Source organism: Vitis vinifera, chromosome 7 (assembly GCF_030704535.1).
Source record: "Vitis vinifera cultivar Pinot Noir 40024 chromosome 7, ASM3070453v1".
NCBI lineage: Eukaryota > Viridiplantae > Streptophyta > Magnoliopsida > Vitales > Vitaceae > Vitis > Vitis vinifera.
In genome coordinates, this window is record NC_081811.1 from 23,729,692 (window position 1) to 23,748,630 (window position 18,939).

The 18,939-nt window shown below is 31.4% G+C and overlaps 2 protein-coding genes across 2 annotated transcripts; one reads left to right on the forward strand and one right to left on the reverse strand.

Moving 5' to 3' along the window:
- The first annotated feature begins 11,051 nt into the window (after positions 1–11,051).
- Positions 11,052–15,026, forward strand: LOC100242910 (uncharacterized). The gene is made up of 4 exons (XM_002263569.5): positions 11,052–12,024; positions 13,856–13,948; positions 14,244–14,311; positions 14,553–15,026. Exons 1-4 carry the CDS (start codon positions 11,401–11,403, stop codon positions 14,731–14,733), a joined length of 966 nt encoding a protein of 321 aa, XP_002263605.2. The 5' UTR covers positions 11,052–11,400; the 3' UTR covers positions 14,734–15,026.
- Positions 15,027–15,381: 355 nt separating this feature from the next.
- On the reverse strand, positions 15,382–17,196 carry LOC100257855 (uncharacterized). The gene is made up of 2 exons (XM_002271504.5): positions 15,908–17,196; positions 15,382–15,630 (listed from the first exon to the last, which is right to left on the reverse strand). Exons 1-2 carry the CDS (start codon positions 16,758–16,760, stop codon positions 15,560–15,562), a joined length of 924 nt encoding a protein of 307 aa, XP_002271540.4. The 5' UTR covers positions 16,761–17,196; the 3' UTR covers positions 15,382–15,559.
- Between the last annotated feature and the right edge of the window lie 1,743 nt (positions 17,197–18,939).

The following is an 18,939-nucleotide window of genomic DNA, read 5'->3' on the forward strand; positions in this document are numbered from 1 at the left end:
TTTTTATTTGATGCTAGGAACTTGAACTTATCTAGAGGTCAAAATGAGACAAATTTTGCCGACACCATAAATCATAGAGTATATCCTTGGCAAGATGACATGGTCGGTCCAAAACAATATTTAAATAGATGAAAGTTCCATTATGGTATACAATAAAAAGTAATACTTTATTACCGAAGTCTAATTTTATAAATTTTAATTAGCTAAAATACCACAAAAAATGTAAATAATCATTTTTACATTTAACGATAAATCATCCAAATAACTACTCTTAAATCAAACTCGTGAGATCTAAGAACGATGACTGACTTTTATTTTATAATTTTCAGCCTTAAATTCCACGACATATTATCCAAATAATGACTCTTAAATCAAATTTGTGGGATATAAGAATGATGACTAACTTTTATTTTATAATCTTCGATCTTAAGTCTCACGACATATCATCTAAATAATGACTTTTGAATCAAACTTGTGGGATGTGATATTATTTATTTTTACCCAACATCAATTGGTTTTTGAACAGAATTATTAAAGTTGGACGATGACTAACTTTATTTGTATCGGGGTTATAAAATATAATTTAAAGATTCAAAATAATAAAAACTAGAAAAATACTTTTTTTTTCTAATACTACTTAATTTAATCAGCCAATTGTACTAGATGTTAGGGTTAAAATATTGTGGGTGGTCTTTTTAGAGTGGAGAAGTGCTTTTGGGCACAATAAAATCATAGGTATAAATATAGTGAATAAGATATTGGAAAGGCTAATTGGTGGGGATTCAACCTCCCAAAGCCATGTTTTAGGGTAAAAATGTCTATCAAATACGACCCCAACATTTATAATTTATATCATATATTATAATTTATTATCAATTATTAGGTGGAAAAATAATTTAATATTCTAATAGCTTTCAATCAAAAGCCATCTCATCAAACGGATAGAATAGTGAAAAAAAAAAAAACGAATGGGAAAAGATTGATATGGGAAAATATATAAAAATCTTCTTACCAAATAATATAATATTTAAAATTATTAGGAATTGTATTTTTATTTTTCTAATTGGGAATTATTTTATTAATTTTTATCAAATATTTCAATTCTTAAATATTAAGACTATATTTGATTATCGAAAAATATGAAAAATAAATAAATAAAATATAGAGAAAAAATGAAAGAAAATAATCGAAAAAAATAAAAAATGAGTTCAAAGTTAATAAATTATTTTTATATGTTTTTTAAAATTTATTTTACTTAATTTATTCTTGTATTTAAAAATTAAATAATTTTCAATTTTTACTTATATTTGATTTAAATAAAAACTATTTTTCTTTTTTTTTTTCCACAAACCAAACATTGCGAGAAACACGTTGGAAATATTTGGTCCTTCAATTTAGTGTATACGTGGATCCCGGAGTCGATATCAAGCATCAATGAGCTGTGGGGTCAATCATTAAAGAGCCTCGACAGATATTCAACTTTGAGCCCCATGGGCCATACCTAAATTATTTTGAAACTTCCATCCGTCAAGCCTTGGTTGAATGTTGCAAAATATTATTAAAAAAATGGAAAATTGTTTTTCGATTTATAAAATATATTTCAAAAATTAAAAAATACATTTTTTTGAATTGATTCATGTTATTTTATAGAACAAATATGAATTATTTTTAATAATTTGTGTAATAATTAAATATTTAAAAATGATTAAATTGTACGCCTAATAATTTTTACTAAGGGTAAGTTAAGAAAAATAATTTTTATGATTGAGTTTCAAATATAAATTTATTTTTAACGAATATTGAGAACTATTTTTAAGCCTATTATCAAAATTAAAAACTATTTTAAAAAATAATTATCAAATAAGTTAATAATTTCAAAAAACTAAAAATTTATTCTATATTTTTTTTATTAATATTCTAGGATTTGGTCAAATTTTGTAGTTATATTTTGTTAGCTATTAGTCAACTGATTGAACTCATAACCGATATGCATAATTTACAGGCATACTAACCACGTGAACCCATATACATCACTCATGTGGACGAGCACATCGTATGCGACAACTTCCTAATTTTTCTAATGATTATTAATTTTGCTTCTTTCAATGTTTTGCTATAATTCTATTAAAATATGTTTCAAAGTTTAAAAATATTAAATATATTTGATAATTACATTTATTTATGTAATTTTATATATTATGCTTTTTTGCTCCAAAACAATCCCACTCAAAAAAACTCCTAAGTTTACTATTATTCATATAATTTTTCTATTTTTGGTTATTTTTTTTCTTAATTACTCTACACACGTTTTAAAATTAAAAACTTACTAATTAATATTAAATCTCAAATCTTGTATCGTGTTAAAGTAAGTCTTTAGCTAAATTAATTTCCTTGGAGTTTCAAATTAGAAATAAAAAGTCAAATAAATCAATTAAAATTAGATAATGAACAAATAAAATTAGAAAATGAAATAATAAAACAAGAAAATGAGCAAATAAAACAAGAGAATGAACAAATTAGAAATGTAATACAATATAAACAAGATTTTGCTGAAACCTCTGATAATCAAGATCCAGGAATAATAATATCTAATAAACAAACTCCTATAGAATCATTTATAAATACAATAACAAAAATAGATTTTCAAAGATATATACAAATATAAAACTCATAGTAGAAGATTTTGAAATGGAAATAGTAGCATTAATAGACTCAGAAGCTTATATGAATTGTATTCAAGAAGGATTAATTCCTGTTAAATATTATGAACAAACCGGACAAGAACTTTTTGCTGCAAATAAATGAAAATTAGAAATAGAATTTAAACTTCAAAATGTTCATATATGTCAAAATAATTATTGTTTTAGAACTCAATTTATATTAGTGCAAAATATGACTGAACCTGTAATCTTAGGAACCCCTTTTGTTACCTTACTTTACCCTTTTCAAGTAAATGATGAAGGTGTCAAAACTACAATATTAGGAAACACTATATTTTTCCCTTTTATATATCCATTAACTAAAAAAGAAATACATCAAGTCAAAAGTGATTCAATAAATAAAAGAATAAATTTAATTCAAAGAAAACAAGCTCATATAAATTATCCATCAAAAGAAATTCAATATAAAAAGATAGAAGAACAACTTGTAGAAGAAAAGGTTCAAAAGAGAATAAAAGAGACTCAAGATCTTTTTCAAAAAGAAATTTGTTCTGATCTTCCAAATGCTTTTTGGTCCAGAAAGAAACATGAGATAAGTCTACCTTACATTCAAAGCTTTGATGAATAAAAAATTCCTACTAAGGCTAGACCTATTCAAATGAATGAAAAAACTTTTAGAATATTGTAAACAAGAAATTGATTCATTATTAAAGAAGAAATTAATTAGACCCTCAAAATCTCATTGGAGTTGCTTGGCTTTTTATGTACAAAATGTTGTTGAAATAGAAAGAGGAGCACCAAGATTAGTCATTAATTATAAACCTTTAAATAAAGTATTACAATGGATAAGATACCCTATTCCTTATAAGCAAGATTTACTCAAAAGATTACATACTTCTGTAATTTATTCAAAATTTGATATGAAATTTGGATTTTGGCAAGTTCAAATTAAAGAAGAAGATAGGTACAAAACTGCTTTTACTGTCCCTTTTGGTCATTATGAATGGAATGTCATGTCTTTTGGTCTCAAAAATGCCCCTTCTGAATTTCAAAATATTATGAATGATATTTTCAATCATCATTTTCAATTTATAATTGTATACATTGATGATGTTTTAGTATTTTCTGATTCATTAGAAAAACATTTTATTCATTTAAAGAAATTTTTTAATGTCATTAAAGCAAATGGAATGGCTTGTTCTACTCCAAAAATGAAATTATTTCAAACAAAAATAAGATTTTTAGGACATGAAATTTTTCAAGGAAAAACAAAACCGATTCAAAGGTCAATAGAATTTGCTGACAAATTTCCTGATGAAATAAAAGATAAAAAACAATTGCAAAGATTTCTAGGTTGTTTAAATTATGTTTCTGATTACTTCAAAGATTTGAGAATCATTTGTGAACCCTTATACAAAAGACTTATAAAAAATGCACCTACATGGACTGAGAATCATACTAATTTGGTCAGAGAAATTAAACAAAGAGTCAAATGTTTACCATGCATCAGCATCCCTCATCCAAATGCATTGCTCATTATAGAATCATATGCATCTAATTTAGGTTATGGAGGCATATTAAAGCAATAATATAATAATCAAGTGCATATAGTTAGATATCATTCAGGGATCTGGTTGGACGCTCAAATAAATTATTCAACTGTCAAAAAAGAAGTTTTATCTATAGTTTTATGTATTTCAAAATTTCAAAGTGATTTGATAAATAAAAAATTCCTTTTGAAAATTGATTGCAAAGTTGCAAAAGATATTTTATAAAAAGATGTTAAAAATGTAGTTTCAAAACAAATTTTTGCAAGATGGCAAGCTTTACTTTCAAATTTTGATTTTGAAATCGAATTTATCAAAGGAGAGTTGAATTCCCTTCCTGACTTCCTTACTCGGGAGTTTTTGCAGGGTAAGGATCCTTCTCCATCCTAATGGGCACTCCTGTTAGGCCTCAACTTCCTTCATTATCCAAGAAAACCAAAGCTTCATATGCCATGATTTCAAACTTTTCAAATATTCGTCCTACTTTTTCTTTGCAAACATCAAATTCCTTTCAAGTTTTGAGTCCAGATTTTCCTCATCTTCAACTTTCAAAAAGTTTTATTCAAGCCTCTAAATCAACTCCTAAAAATATTGTTGTTCAGAGACAATCCAGCCCTAACACTATTTCTACATTACCTTATTCTTCTCAGTCTCCTTCTTCGTCATTTTCTCATAGTCAATATGTCAAAAAACCCAAAACCTTAGAAATTGCTTTCATTGAGCCAGAGTTTAATTATGAAGAGATTTCTAAAATTCTTCCTTACATCTTTCCTCAAGGAGTCAACTTCAATTCAAATGATCCTTTGAAAACTCGTCAATTTTATGAGTTCATCCTGGTGGACACCGATTCAGTTGAAATTACTCATAACACTGATAAAAACAATCCTCAAAGGATTGTTTTTTCCAAATGTCAAATTCTCAGAGTCATGACCATTGCTGATTGGAATAAAAAACCCTTCACTTGCAAAGCCTTTAGTCAACTTTTTCATCTAATGAGCTACGATTATATAGATTATATGGATGCCTAGTATAATATGTTTTATTTACAAAGCTACCAGCATTCTTGGTTCATCCAATTTTCAAGAAATTGCAATACCAAATTTCCTGCTTGGTTTAAAAAATGGTGGACTTTCTTTGGTCTACTAGACTTCTTATTTCCTCCTGAAATTCAAGAAAAATTCAACTTCTACAAGAGCAAGACTTTAACTCAATCTATCACTCAGCCGAGACTCCTAACTTTCTGTTCAAGATTAAGAATCCCATGGATTCTCTCATGGAATATTATCAAGAAGCAAGAGTAACCTCCTCCATTTCCATTATCTCTTTCTAGAGAATTCAGCATCAAATGGTGGGACAAATTCAATCATGATTTTGTATGTCAACAGAAGATTTTGCAATTAATTTCAACAAGACCAGGATCATCAAATTCAAAAGATTCAACTAGTTCTTCTCAAGGATCGACTCAAGAAGAATTCCTAACTTTGAAAAGCAAATGTCAAGCTTCATTAGCAGCCGCTACTGATTTAGAGCAATATCGTCAAGGACTCCTTTAAACCCTCAAGCAGTTTGGAGATCAAGAAAATAAAGAAACCGAAAATGCAGTTTTATCAAATGATTCATATGTAGACCCTGAGTTTATCCTTTATGGAGGACCTATGGGTCAATCTAGATAAAAGATTTCAAGAATCTTTTGTACATTTGTAAATTGTTCCCTTGTGTGTAAAAAAAAAAAAAAAAAAAGTATGTAAAGCCTGATAGTGTGAAAAGTATGTAATATAAAAAAAAAAAAAATCAAAAGACATGAATAGTGATGAATAGTGGGTTTTGTCTCCCACTTTATCCTTGTAGATAACGTGGAGCATGGGGAAAGAAAGAGAATTTGGACAAGTAAAGATTTCTTACCTTCTTCTGCAGATATAATTCACCAAGGCTCTAGCTGTCTCTATACGTGATGAATTTCAAAAAATTTCAAGATTGAAGAAAACCTCACATCCGAACTCTCATCTATAAATATAACTCCAACCTTCTTCATCAGGCAGAGCTTCAAGAGTTGGAAAGAGAGCTTCAAAAAGAGAGTGCAAAAAGTGAGAGTGAGAAATTAAGAGTTCAAAAATTTTCTCTTTTAATTTTCTTCCTTTTGTATTCATCAATCTGAGTCATCCTTCTACGGTCAACCAACTTGTATTCATCAACTCTCGGTAATCAAGGTATATTTTCAATAAACAATATTTTCAGAATCAAATATCTGTGTTTTTATGTTTAAATATCTACAATAAATTAGACAGAATTAGACATTAAATATTTCCGTTTTTATACTTGGAGATCATTAGACAGAATTAAGATTTTAGCTATATCAACTTAAAGATAAGTGCCCTGATGGTTATTTTTTACAAATTTAAACTATATAAATGAAAGTGATAATTATATGCGATTATGTAATAAAAAATATAAAATAAAAATAGTATGAGAAAAGAAAATGCAAATTTAAAATTTTTTATAATGGTTTAACATAACCCAACCTACATCCACTCGCCTTAAACTCATGACTGAATGAAAGTTTCACTATCACTAAGACTTTAAGGTCAAGAATTTTCAACCTTCTTACACTTAGATTACTAGGTTCGAATAGATCTTCACAATCCTCAAAAGGTACCTTACTTTTGAATCCCTCAAGTGATTTTCCTATAAGAATAGGTCTTGATTAATCTTCCCTTTGAGGCTTTTTTTTTTTTTTTTAACTTGATTTATCTTTGTGATTGCTTGTTTGAAAATCTTTTTTATTTAAACACACTTAGGATAAACCATTAGTTTCAACCTTGTGTTGTTATTATCAAAACTCATGCTTACCAAACCTTGGTTTCACACATATAAAGCATTAAACAACTCATACATATATACCCCATTCATCACATCATCAAACACTATTAAATGAGTTATAATTTGGATAAAAAAACATGAAATAATACTAAATTGTTGGGATAAAACCCTTAAAAATAAGACATGATGTAACAAAATTGAACTCCAATTTCCACTTTATCTATATATTGTATGCATTGATATTAATTTGAACATTCAAACTCATATTACTTGCATTATATATGACTTTGATATATTAAGAGTTGCACAAAAAATATAAGTCATAGGTTTCTTGTAAGATAATATGTAATTCATAGTCGATTTATGAATTTGAGTAATCCAATAAAGACTATAATGTACTATCTCCTAATTAGAAGGATGACTTGTTCTAATAGTTAGAATGCGGTTCTCATGGTGAGTGTATTAGTATATACAATTAAACATTGAACAAGATCTATGATAAGTCATGCCATAATGCTATTGGGTGGTCAAAATTTCATCAAATTGTTATGTTGTATCATCTCTTAACTTTGACAAAATATTGAATTTGTGTCAAAGTTAGCAATAACTTTGACTTATGGGTGAAATTTTAAAGTGATCATATATTTCATATGGATTAGGTTGATCACAATTTTCTATTGTTCAAAATATAAAGTCTTTCTACATAGCCTCTGACAAACAAAAAAAAAAAACCAAAGAAATAGTCACTACAACTTTTGTAGTATTCTGGTTATCGTCCTCAATAACTGGCATATGAAAGTTGTCAACCTCTGTTTAATGATTGTTTTTTTTTTTTTTTTTTTTGCCTAATTTATTGAATTGAAAATATGTAAAATTAAATTTACTAAAATAAACTTAATTAAATTACAAAAATAATTATTGATTTTTAATTCAAATGATTCAAGATTGAAGGTTCCACGACCAACTTTGGGTATAGAGTCCCAAACAAAACAAGGGTATCAATTTTAGTTAGTCTTAAAGTATTTAGAATGTGAGGTCAAACGAGATTAACCTTAAGTTCCATAATTCAAGGTTGCATCCATAACCTAAATTTTAATATGTGATTTCATTATTAAAATACAAAATATATGAATGAGTATGAAATCTATGTTGATGTATAGGATTTAAGACTTTATCACTTTGTGTAATTTTATCTTAGGGTAGATAATAATAGCTAAACCTCATATACTTCAAGGATTAAAAATTATCAAGAATCCTAGTATTAAGGAATGAACTATTATACCATCCCTAATTCAAAATTAACATTAGAAGATATCTCTCTTTTCATTTATAATGCCTTGACTTTTCATTCATTCAATTTTTAGTTTGATTTTACTCATTTTTTTTTTCCCTTGGCCCTATCCTTAGGTTTTCATGTTTCACAGCTCAAGGTGGTTTTTTAGCCTTTCAGTGGGGATTTCATTTACACAATTTATTAAAAAAAAAAAGAATAAGAAACAATCATTAAATAAAAGAAATTAAAAATAATTAATTAAATCAATAAAATAGAGAAAATGTTGTATATAATTTTTTTTTAAAAAAACATAGAAAACGGGTTAAAAATATTTTAAGTTTTCAAACATATTTTTATTTTACAAAACATTAAAGAACAATTTTAAAAAACACTTCCCAAATATAATATTAAAAAATATTTTTAAAAAACACTTCCTAATCACAACCCATTTCCAATTTTAATTTGATTCACTAATTTGAAAAATATATATAAAAAAAAAACTTCAACTTTTATAAATCACTTTTATATTCATCCATCCAAAAAATATTTTAATATATATGCACTGTGTTACCCAATGGTGGACCATATAAACCAAGGTCCTTGCTTACATGATCCCAAACCATTGAATTTGTCTGGTATAAGTTTGATCTCCATGGTCTTTTGGTGGCCCTGTCTCAGTCTCCTTCCCATGCGCTGGCAAAAATGGAAAACCTATCTAGTCCTTGCTCTCAATTTTCCTTTGGATGTTTATTTGCTAGGTGTCTTGTCTGTTGGCCATTGCTCACCATATTTCAACCCTTAATTTGTCTTGACCGTATGCCTCTGGGACCCTGGGTCCTGAGAAGGAATCAAATGCAACATGCCTGACTCAATCCAGGACAAAGCGTGATAGTTGTGTTTGACATATAAGTTTCATTTTTATTAAAAAATAATCAAATATTAAATTACAGTCCCATTACAAATAGATATCCCTAAAAAAATATACCATACATAATATGCCACATACTTGATTTATGTTACATTATTTTATATCTTATTTTATTTTTTTAGATTTTTTATTTTATTTGTTTGTATTTGATCCTATTTACCTATACAATCGCTTGATAATTTAAATTTTATTATTTATTTTTAATAATCAATATTACAACTTCCAAGATCTTTTTAAAGACAATTATATTTTAGGAACATATAAAATTGATAATATGCTTAAAGTTTTCAAACGATGAGAAATTTAGTTGAAAGGTTAACAAACATTTATAATCGAGTTTTAAAAATATCAAAAGGAAATGAATTTTATATTGTGACTATGTTATATCATTTACAATACACTCTATTTATTTTTTTCCGTAGGTTTTTAATTCTCTAGTGATTTATTTTTTAAAATAATAAATTAAAACCATGTGAAAGATTTGAAAAGCCAAGATAAAATTCTAAAACATATGCAAAAAATATAAAAAAATTAATTATTGCTCTCTTTCAAATATATGAAAGTTACATTTTAAATATATTATTATTAATATTAAATTTCAATGAAAGCTTTAGTAATTACTTTCAACAACCTTACTAAAATGTTATATTAGTAATATTAAAATAAAATAGGAAAATAAAAATAAATTTAAATTATATAGAATATTTGTTTTTACTTAAAATTTAACTTATACAATTATAAAATATAAATTTAAATTAAATTAGAAAAATAAAATTTTAAAAAGATATAACTAAAAGTCTATTAATATGTCTATTGTGTATTTTTTTTTTTTTTTTTTACTTTTTAAAGAAATGAAAAATTGTTAAAATATTATAACATTTGGAGATTAAAAGGGAAGAGCAAAAGAGTAAGGGTAAAGAAAAAAGGAAAAAAAAATATAAAAGTAGAAAGATGAGACCTCAAATATATTCACTTTTCTTGATTTCCTTACAAGATATTTTTGTTTTTTAAATTTTATGGCATTAGCATCAATTATGTTAAATACGAGCACCTTAAATCCATTATATATTTTAAGTAGTCCTAAATTATAATTTTTTTATTATTTATTTATTTATTATTATTTTTAACTAGAATAGGACATAATAAAAAATTATACCATGTCATGTATATAGATCGTTGATATTACTTTGGACCGTTCATGTCCTATTACTTTATAATTTAATCTTATTATATTATATTTTTTCTTCTAATTTAGTCTATCAAATCATTTAGGTGGTATTTATTTTTTGGATGAATAGAAAAAGCCAAAATATTTTACTTTTTCTATTAAACTAAAAATACCTTATTGATATTAGTCAACGTAATTAAAGTGAATTTGTTATCAATAAATTTAGTTTAATTATGGTAGTTGATGTCAATGGGTTACTTAGAAGAATAAAAAAAGCTAAATATTTTAACTTTTTTTATTCAATAAAAAAACAAACACCATCTTAGATTATATCACATGCTTTAAACGGTCAATATTACAAAAATATCAATATTTTATTTTATTTTATATTTTATTAATTATTTCCATAGATACCCTTTTATTCTGATGGCGAGCATGGAAACGGAACCAATTTGACGACAAATAGATAAAATAATATTTTTCACGAACCGATTGATTTATGAAAAGTATTAAAAAAAGGAAAAAAATTATCATAATTACATATATATGATGTGGACCACGGGACGGAAGTGGACCACGGGACGGAAGTGGACCACGAAACGCGATCGGCGATCTGAACCGGAATAAAAGTCTGGCAAAATTAAATAAAAATAAATATAGAATAAGATATGCGTCTGCGATTTGGCAGCTATAGACTGAGAGATTGGTCAACGGCTACGAGCCTGTGAGATGGAAAGTCCTAGATTCTTGGTTGCATAGGTGGTTTTCCCCCGCCAATCACTAATTTTCGTTTTTACTTTGGTCGTTGGATGAAGCCGCTTCTCTTCTTCTTCTTTTTCCTGATTGTTGATCCACTGGGAGAATCGAGAAATAAAAAAGGGCCCTACCGTGCATTTTATTTTACTTTTTGGGTTCGTTAGGGACTTCGCGCGAATTTTCTTATTCCTTCGTATATTTTCAGACCAGCCAAACAGAGGGTGAATTTCTGGGGATTTTGTTAATTCGGAATGGCCAAGTGTTGCAGCTTCACAGCAACCAGAGACTGGTGTTTCCGCTTGTCCTTCTCCAACGCCGGCCTCCGATCGACGACGAGCGATCTGGGGGACGGCACGGTCATGCATTGTTGGATACCGAAATCACGCAAAGAGAATAAACCAAACCTACTCCTCATCCACGGAATGGGAGCCAACGCAATGTGGCAATGGGCAGATTTCATACGCCCCCTCATAGCGCGGTTCAATGTTTACGTCCCGGACCTAGTCTTCTTTGGCGACTCGTACACGACTCGGCCGGAGAGGTCAGAGTCGTTCCAGGCTCAGTGCGTGATAAGGATGATGGAAGGCCACGGAGTGAGTAGAATGAACGTGGTTGGGATCAGTTATGGAGGATTTGTTGCTTACAGAATTGCAGAGCAGTTTCCGGCTGCTGTGGAGAGGTTGGTACTGTGCTGCGCAGGAGTCTGTATGGAGGAGAAGGACATGGAAGCAGGCATGTTTCAGGTTTCGAGTGTGGAGGACGCCGCGAGCCTCTTGCTGCCGCAGACGCCGGAGAAGGTGAGGGAATTGGTGCGCATTTCATTCGCCAAGCCGATCAACACTATGCCTTCTTGTTTTCTCAACGATTTCATCGATGTAAGTATCCTTAACTTGCACCGCCCATGATTTTTTTTTATTATGATTCTGATTTGTTGGGAATATGTGTTTGTTGATCTTCGAATTGTTATTGTTGGTTGATGAAATTGTTTCCGTGGTCAAATTTATTGGTTGAAAACACGTGTTTCCTGTTTCTAATTGGAAAAATGTTCTGTTTGCAAAAATTCTCCTTCTGAGATGGAACAAATTTGATTCAGCAATAGCAGATTTTGAAAATAATAAGTGACGGTTTTAATGTAAAATGCAAAAGAAAAGAAATATCAGATCAAATTTGCGGAAATCATGAAGTTTGCTTCTCAAGAAAAATAACTATGCTCTGTTTATTTATGAAAAATCAAGAAAACCAACTGAAATGGTTCATATTCATGTGAAGAAATGGGAAACAAACTGAATGTTTTTGAAAATGTGAAATGCAGATTAGTCAGCTGCTATTTCTGGTAGGGTTGCTCATCTCTGTCTTACTCTGTACTTAGAATTCTAATGCTTAATGTTGCTCATTGGTGATGTAAATCAATAGGAAATTTTAATTTTCTTTCTATTGGGATCAGTTTTATATTTAATTGCGTGGATGGGAGATATGTAATGCAATGAGGGAAGAAGTGGTCAAAAGGTTTGATCAAACTGATCCTTTAAAGCATAGCAACACTGATGCCTATTTCTTATTTTCCCTTCCCTTAATTTTTAGATTCTGCTAGCCATATCAAGCATAGAAGAGGCTTTAATGATCTAGATGTTAATTACATATGTTTGTTGAAGAAAATTACTCTCATTCAAATGGGCCAACTTTTATGAGATTGTGAGGTTTTTTCCTCATGGCATGGTTCTCTATTTCAAGGAAGGTACTGCAAATTCATAAACCAGATCCTTTTGATATTCTGTATTGGATTGCAGAAAGTGAGAAAGGGATACCATGATTGATGAAAAAGAAAAGGAGGATGCTTTTTGAAGAAGTTGAATGTTTGTACAGATGGAAAAATAGCGGCACTGCCATCTAATCATGCTTGTTCTGTTGCTAACTTCCTGAGAACATTTTTACATCAATACTAGGACCAATCAGTTTTACATCCTATAAGGGAATCAATGCCCTTATGCACACTCAAGAGTATGGATATGAAATTTATTCCAGAACTATACAAGTTACATGAAATCATTTTTTTGTAAATTTTACAAATAAGCTAGATTCTACTATTTGAGATCTGATAGCTCTACAAGGGAGTAAAATTGAGACAGCTATAGCTTTCAAAAAGTTTAATTTGATTTGTGTGTGTAATTGGTTTAGCACAAGTTCAAGACTTGTGAAACATCAAGAATATAGGCGAGTTCTTGAAGGGCGCAGAGAAAATTTCTGAAAACTTCTGAACATGATCTGGCTGCCGGCCAAAACAATAAGCATATGGATTGCTGATTGGAAAAAAAAGAAAGAAAAAGCATATCTTTTAGATCAAACATTTGGAATTTGATAGGACAGATATCAGGTCTCTCTCTTGTTTTGCCTTTCTTTTTTTTTATCACTTGATAGTAATCTCAAAAAACTCTTCCTCAATTATTCCTGGAAGCATGCCAATAGCAAGTGTTCCGTGGCATATCATTAAGGTTGTTAGGAGTGCATCTCGAGGCTATAGTAACTCATTTAAATGTTAATTTTTCTGTTCTTTTGGTGCATTTCTTTTTCCTCTAATGCTACTTATCCTGGTGTTCATATGGTGTCATGATGTTAATGCTTGATATTACTCATTAGATGATCTGTGGAAGTGTAATCCATATATTATTTTGCCTGGACTTGGCTTTTGGAATTTCATTGCATGAGCAGGTCATGTGTACAGAACACCTTCAAGAGAGAAGAGCATTGATCATGGCATTACATAAAGATAGAAAACTCTCGAATCTTCCTAAGATAACACAGGTTGGTGTCTATATTCTGTTCTTGTGGTGATCAACAATTCTTCATAAATACATTCATGTTCAATGATTTTCTTTCCTCAGTTTTCTGCACCTTATGAACTTGAATACTGAGAAAAGAATTGGTGCAATAGACCTCTGACTCTTAATGGTTTCAGTAAGGCTTTGTTGGGTTGAGTTTCAATACAGCTTATCACAATCAGCATATTTTCTCCAGCTCTTTCTAGAATGCAAGTTTGATCCCTGTTTTTTCATCTCCCTAAGCATTTTCTAAAGGCTATGCTTTAATCTTGATGCAGCCCACATTAATAATATGGGGAGAACTAGACCGGGTATTCCCACTGGAATTGGCACACAGATTAAAAAGGTGAATCTGAAGGGCTAGTGAAATAACATTTTCTTGCATTCTAGTTTTCATATATGCTTTACTTTTTTGCCCCATAAGATGTGAAGTAGAAGTAATAAAAGAAAATATATTCCATATCTTGAAATGGAAATCCCTTGTCACATTTTATTATTCAGTCATGTTCCTGGTGACCTGGTGATTTTGAACCTTTTCTAAACCAAATGATTGGCTTCAAATTTTTGTATTGAATTCTGTTCTGCAGGCATATTGGTGAGAATGCAGAGCTGGTAATCATAAAGAATGTAGGACATGCAATCAATGCTGAGAAGCCCAAAGAGTTGTGCAAGTACCTGAAGTCATTTCTCATGGATCCTCTTCCTCCTCAAAATGGAAAAAGCAGCGACGGCAACAAGATAGATTGTAAAGCTTTAGAGGAAAAGTAGACAGCTCAGGAGCTGTCGACATATCCAACTTGCCTACAGTTCATGGGATTAAGGAGGATATTTTGCACATGGCTTGTATTTTAAAGTTTGTAGTAGCAACTAATTAGAAGAATACTGAAATGTTAAAAGCTATAGTTCCTGTCAAATTTGATACAAGGGATTGGCAGGTGGAAACCTGCAAATTTTGTGAAGCTAATCTCTATGCCCTGAATACATTGAAGCCCCTCTCCTATTTTATGTGGATTCATTTGTAATAGTGAAATATAATATTAAAAATCGGTTACAGTGGCTTATTTTTCCGATTGGATGTGCGGATGTGCTCCTGAAAATGGAGTACTGGAACACCGCTCTCCCTTAACCCCTGCATGATAAGTGAATAACATTGAAACTTAATTTTAGCCTTTTGTGTCTGTGTAACTTGTTAAGTAGTGAGAAACAGCTATTACTTAGCTCAAAAAAAGGGAAAGAGTAACGTTAAAGGGTGAGTTGAATTTGTTAATACTTGATGAGATGTGGACTCCATTGTTTTTGGTTGGCTAACCATGGCCAATGGCATCAATATGTAGTGAAGGTGTTAGGTGGACATATTCATGCACTCATTAGATGCTTTTGTGGTTAGTGCATTGCCACCTTTATTCGTTCCTCACCTTTTCCAAATCAAAAGCTTAACAGAATCCCATTAAAACTTGAAAGAAAATAAAATACAAAAATACAATGCAGAATAAAACCAAAGAAGAAAAAGAAGGCTAGGTAGCATCGGCTCTAGGAGACTAGGAGTACAACTCTGCAGTCTGCTCAATGGTCTATACTCTATACACATCTTCGCTCAAGTTGGCATACCGATAGTCAGACTAGCCAAAACACCCAACCAAGCCAAAACCCCCCACCAAGCCTTCCCTGCAAAAATCAATGATTTACAAATTAGAATCACGCTCTAGATGAGCCATCAAACGTATGGCTTTACTTCAATTTCTACTTTGTAACTTCCGCCAAAGTTCTTTGTCTTCTTCCCCACCTAATGCAGCTGCCTTTATGCCCCAAGACAAACTCCTTTCTACTATCTTTAGCATCAGTATGCAGTATACGTGGTTATCCCAAAAACCACTGCCCACATTAAACTACTACATATAAAGTAAAGTATAAATACGTGAATAAAAAAAATCAATAAACTCACGGGTGGGTCGAGAACCGGAGCTCCAAATCCCAGAGAAACTGTAGCCATTGCAATTGGAGCTAGTATTGAAACCATTCCCACAAACGCAGACGAAGGAATTACTCGGAGGAGCGTATCCACACACACCTCCGCTGCTATCACAAGTGTAACACTTAGTGTCCATGCCGTAATTATCAAACTTCCCCTGCGTATACTTGAACGCCACTCCATACTCCCACCGGGTAGGATCGGTCGGGTAATCACCCAGCGTCATGACCGACGCGTAAGCGGCACACTTGAGGGCATGGAGGTCCAGCTCACCCTTGGTGTTGAAGTTGGCCGGGGAGTAGACGCAGCAGCTGTTGGTGGGGGGAAACAGCGGCAAGCCCAGAGAGACGACGGCGGGACAGGTGTAGATTGAGGCGCAGAGGTGAGAGAGAGAAGGATCGCAGATGGGCGGCGAAGCTTTGGAGGTGAGTGACGGAGGGCAGGAGAGGAGGATGAATGCCGATGGGCCCAGCTGGAAGGGGCTCGCCCAATCGAGGCCCAGATTCGGCGACGGCTGCATGGAGGTGCAGTTGGACATGAGTGGCGGCGTGACGGTGAAGGCGGCAGCTTCATATGATATGGAGGTTATCGGGTAAACACCGGTGTGGGTTCTCAAGAGGAGCTGATCTCCGCCGTCAGACGACTGCGAACAAGATATGTAAGGCTGAAACCTCGGCGAGCCGCAGCCGACGCCGGTGCCGAAGGGGAACTTCACGGAGAGAGAGCCGCACGTGTCACGACATGCAGGGTCTGACGCTAACGCGAGCTGGGGTGCCAAAACTATGATGAAGATGTGGAAGAAGATGAAACAAAGAAGCTGTTCCATTACCCGACTCTCTCTGTCACTCTCTCTCTCTCTCTCTCTAATGATACACAAAGTCGAACATTATCACCAAGGAGCTTCTCCGTTGGTTTTGTACCCCCCTCAAGCTTTAGCGTGAACAAACGTTTGCACACCTTTACTGCAACAGCTTTCAGCAATAATCCGCAAAGAAGAATTTTGTTTTATTTTATTTTATAATTATTTCCTACCATAAACCATTTTGCTGGACTGCTATATTCCAAACTATTCATTGGAAGGATTGAAATAAAGCAGAATAAGAATTCACTTACAAGAATGGGATGGTAGGAGGTAGATCACTCAGTTGGTATTGTGTCCATAAAAAAGAAAGATTCCCACAAAGGAAGAAAACCCAAGCTGTTGGAGAATATGTTCCTGAGAATCAAAAACATGTTTATATCTTTTTTCTCAGGAAAGGTTTCTGGCAGATGAGGATTCATTGCCTTATCAGTACTACTGCCAGTCTCAATTTGAAGGTTAGGGTCTCCTATTCTGTGATACTCAGATCAAACAACCAAAATTCAAGGGCTGATTAGTCATGCTACAAATTGGGAACAGGGTTCATGAAAAATGAAGGCCTTTTATTTTTATGAAAGAATATAAAGGAAAGGATTATTGTAGCTATGTGTACATTTAATATGATATAAAGACGTTTTTTAAAAACACTTCTATCATAAAGAAAAAATTTATAAAAAAATTTGATGTTTGACAAAATTTAGAAAACGCTTTCAAAAAATTGAAAAATGACCGATAGTGTTTACTAGAAAAACACTTAATATAAGTGATTTTCTAAAATATGTTTTTACAGATAAAACACTTTAAATAAAAATATTGTGAAACACACTTTCATTCTCAAATACTTTTGTTGGTCTTGGAATTTAGCATATAAAGTATTTTTAAGTCAACCACACTATTTTATTATATATTTACATTTTTATGAAATAAACAAAAATGAGAAGGCAAAAGGAGAAGACCATTAATTGTTGTTTCCAGATCAAGATTTACTATTTATTTTGATGTTAAAAAAATGGATGGGGTAAGTTTCTAAATTATATCTTCACTTAAAATACAATTACCATTGGATCAGAACCTCTTACCCGACTTTGATAGTAGAAGACATATAGGGTTGCATGTGGCTAGGTATGAGCAACACAAATTCCCATTGGTAGATAATGAATTGTAGCTCCAACATCCATGATCTTCTAATAGATCCTACCGTGGTGTACCATCGAGTGGGTGATGATCCTTTGTGAGAGTTAAGCTGGACTCACTCTTGGAACTGGAGGAAACTCTCTACTTTTGTTTTCTGATGGCGGAAAGTGAAAATGGGGAAAAAAAAAATAAAAAATCATATTTTAATCTTTCCATGGCCCCTTATATATTAAATGGAGAAAAGACCAAAATGCCGTCCCTAATAGAAAACAAATCCAGTCTCCAAATTAATTCCCATAGAGTCCTAAATTTTGTGCACAAAAAAATGCACCTATAAAGGTAGCTTGACTGGGAGCTAATGCAACATTTGATTATGGCTCCCATGAAATTAATCAAATATAATTTCACAGCCAATCAATCACCCTACTAAAGTGGATTGACTGCACTCCACTAATCATATATAACAACATGAAACTAATAGTTGTCCTATGACTTACTAATTTTTATATTTATTCCCCATAAAATGATATTTGTAATTTAATTGATATGTGTTATCCACTAATAAACTGCATTTTTACCTTTAAGTTATAAATTCACCTTTGCCATAATCAACTGATGTTACCATATCCTAGAAGGATAAAACATCAATTCCATTAATCAAGTGGAATTACCTGGGCCAAGGATTTACCTCGATCACGCACCTTAAAATTATTGGAAAGGAACATACTATTCCTAACGGGATACTATGGTCCCAATCTTGGGTATATACAAACTACATGTTGAATAAGTAATCACCTAAGATCATAAGAATATATAACCTTTATGTGGGTCTCACTCGTATGTGATTCAAAGTGATCACTAACCTAGATATTGGCTTGAGTACCCCCCATGGTTAAGAACTCTTATAAGATAGTAACTAGGAGAACACATGTTATTCCAATAGCAATAAACATATTTTTTGTAGGTCTTGTTCAATGTAAAATCATACATACTACATATCACCTTATAGACC

Excerpts from the sequence above, each read along its gene's own strand:
- LOC100242910 (XM_002263569.5), top strand. The coding sequence starts at position 11,401 with ATGGCCAAGTGTTGCAGCTTCACAGCAACCAGAGACTGGTGTTTCCGC. Across the intron at positions 12,025-13,855 it reads TTCTCAACGATTTCATCGAT|GTCATGTGTACAGAACACCT; the intron begins GTAAGTATCCTT and ends TTGCATGAGCAG. Across the intron at positions 14,312-14,552 it reads TTGGCACACAGATTAAAAAG|GCATATTGGTGAGAATGCAG; the intron begins GTGAATCTGAAG and ends TCTGTTCTGCAG.
- LOC100257855 (XM_002271504.5), bottom strand. The coding sequence starts at position 16,760 with ATGGAACAGCTTCTTTGTTTCATCTTCTTCCACATCTTCATCATAGTT. Across the intron at positions 15,631-15,907 it reads CTCCGGTTCTCGACCCACCC|GGAAGGCTTGGTGGGGGGTT; the intron begins GTGAGTTTATTG and ends TGATTTTTGCAG.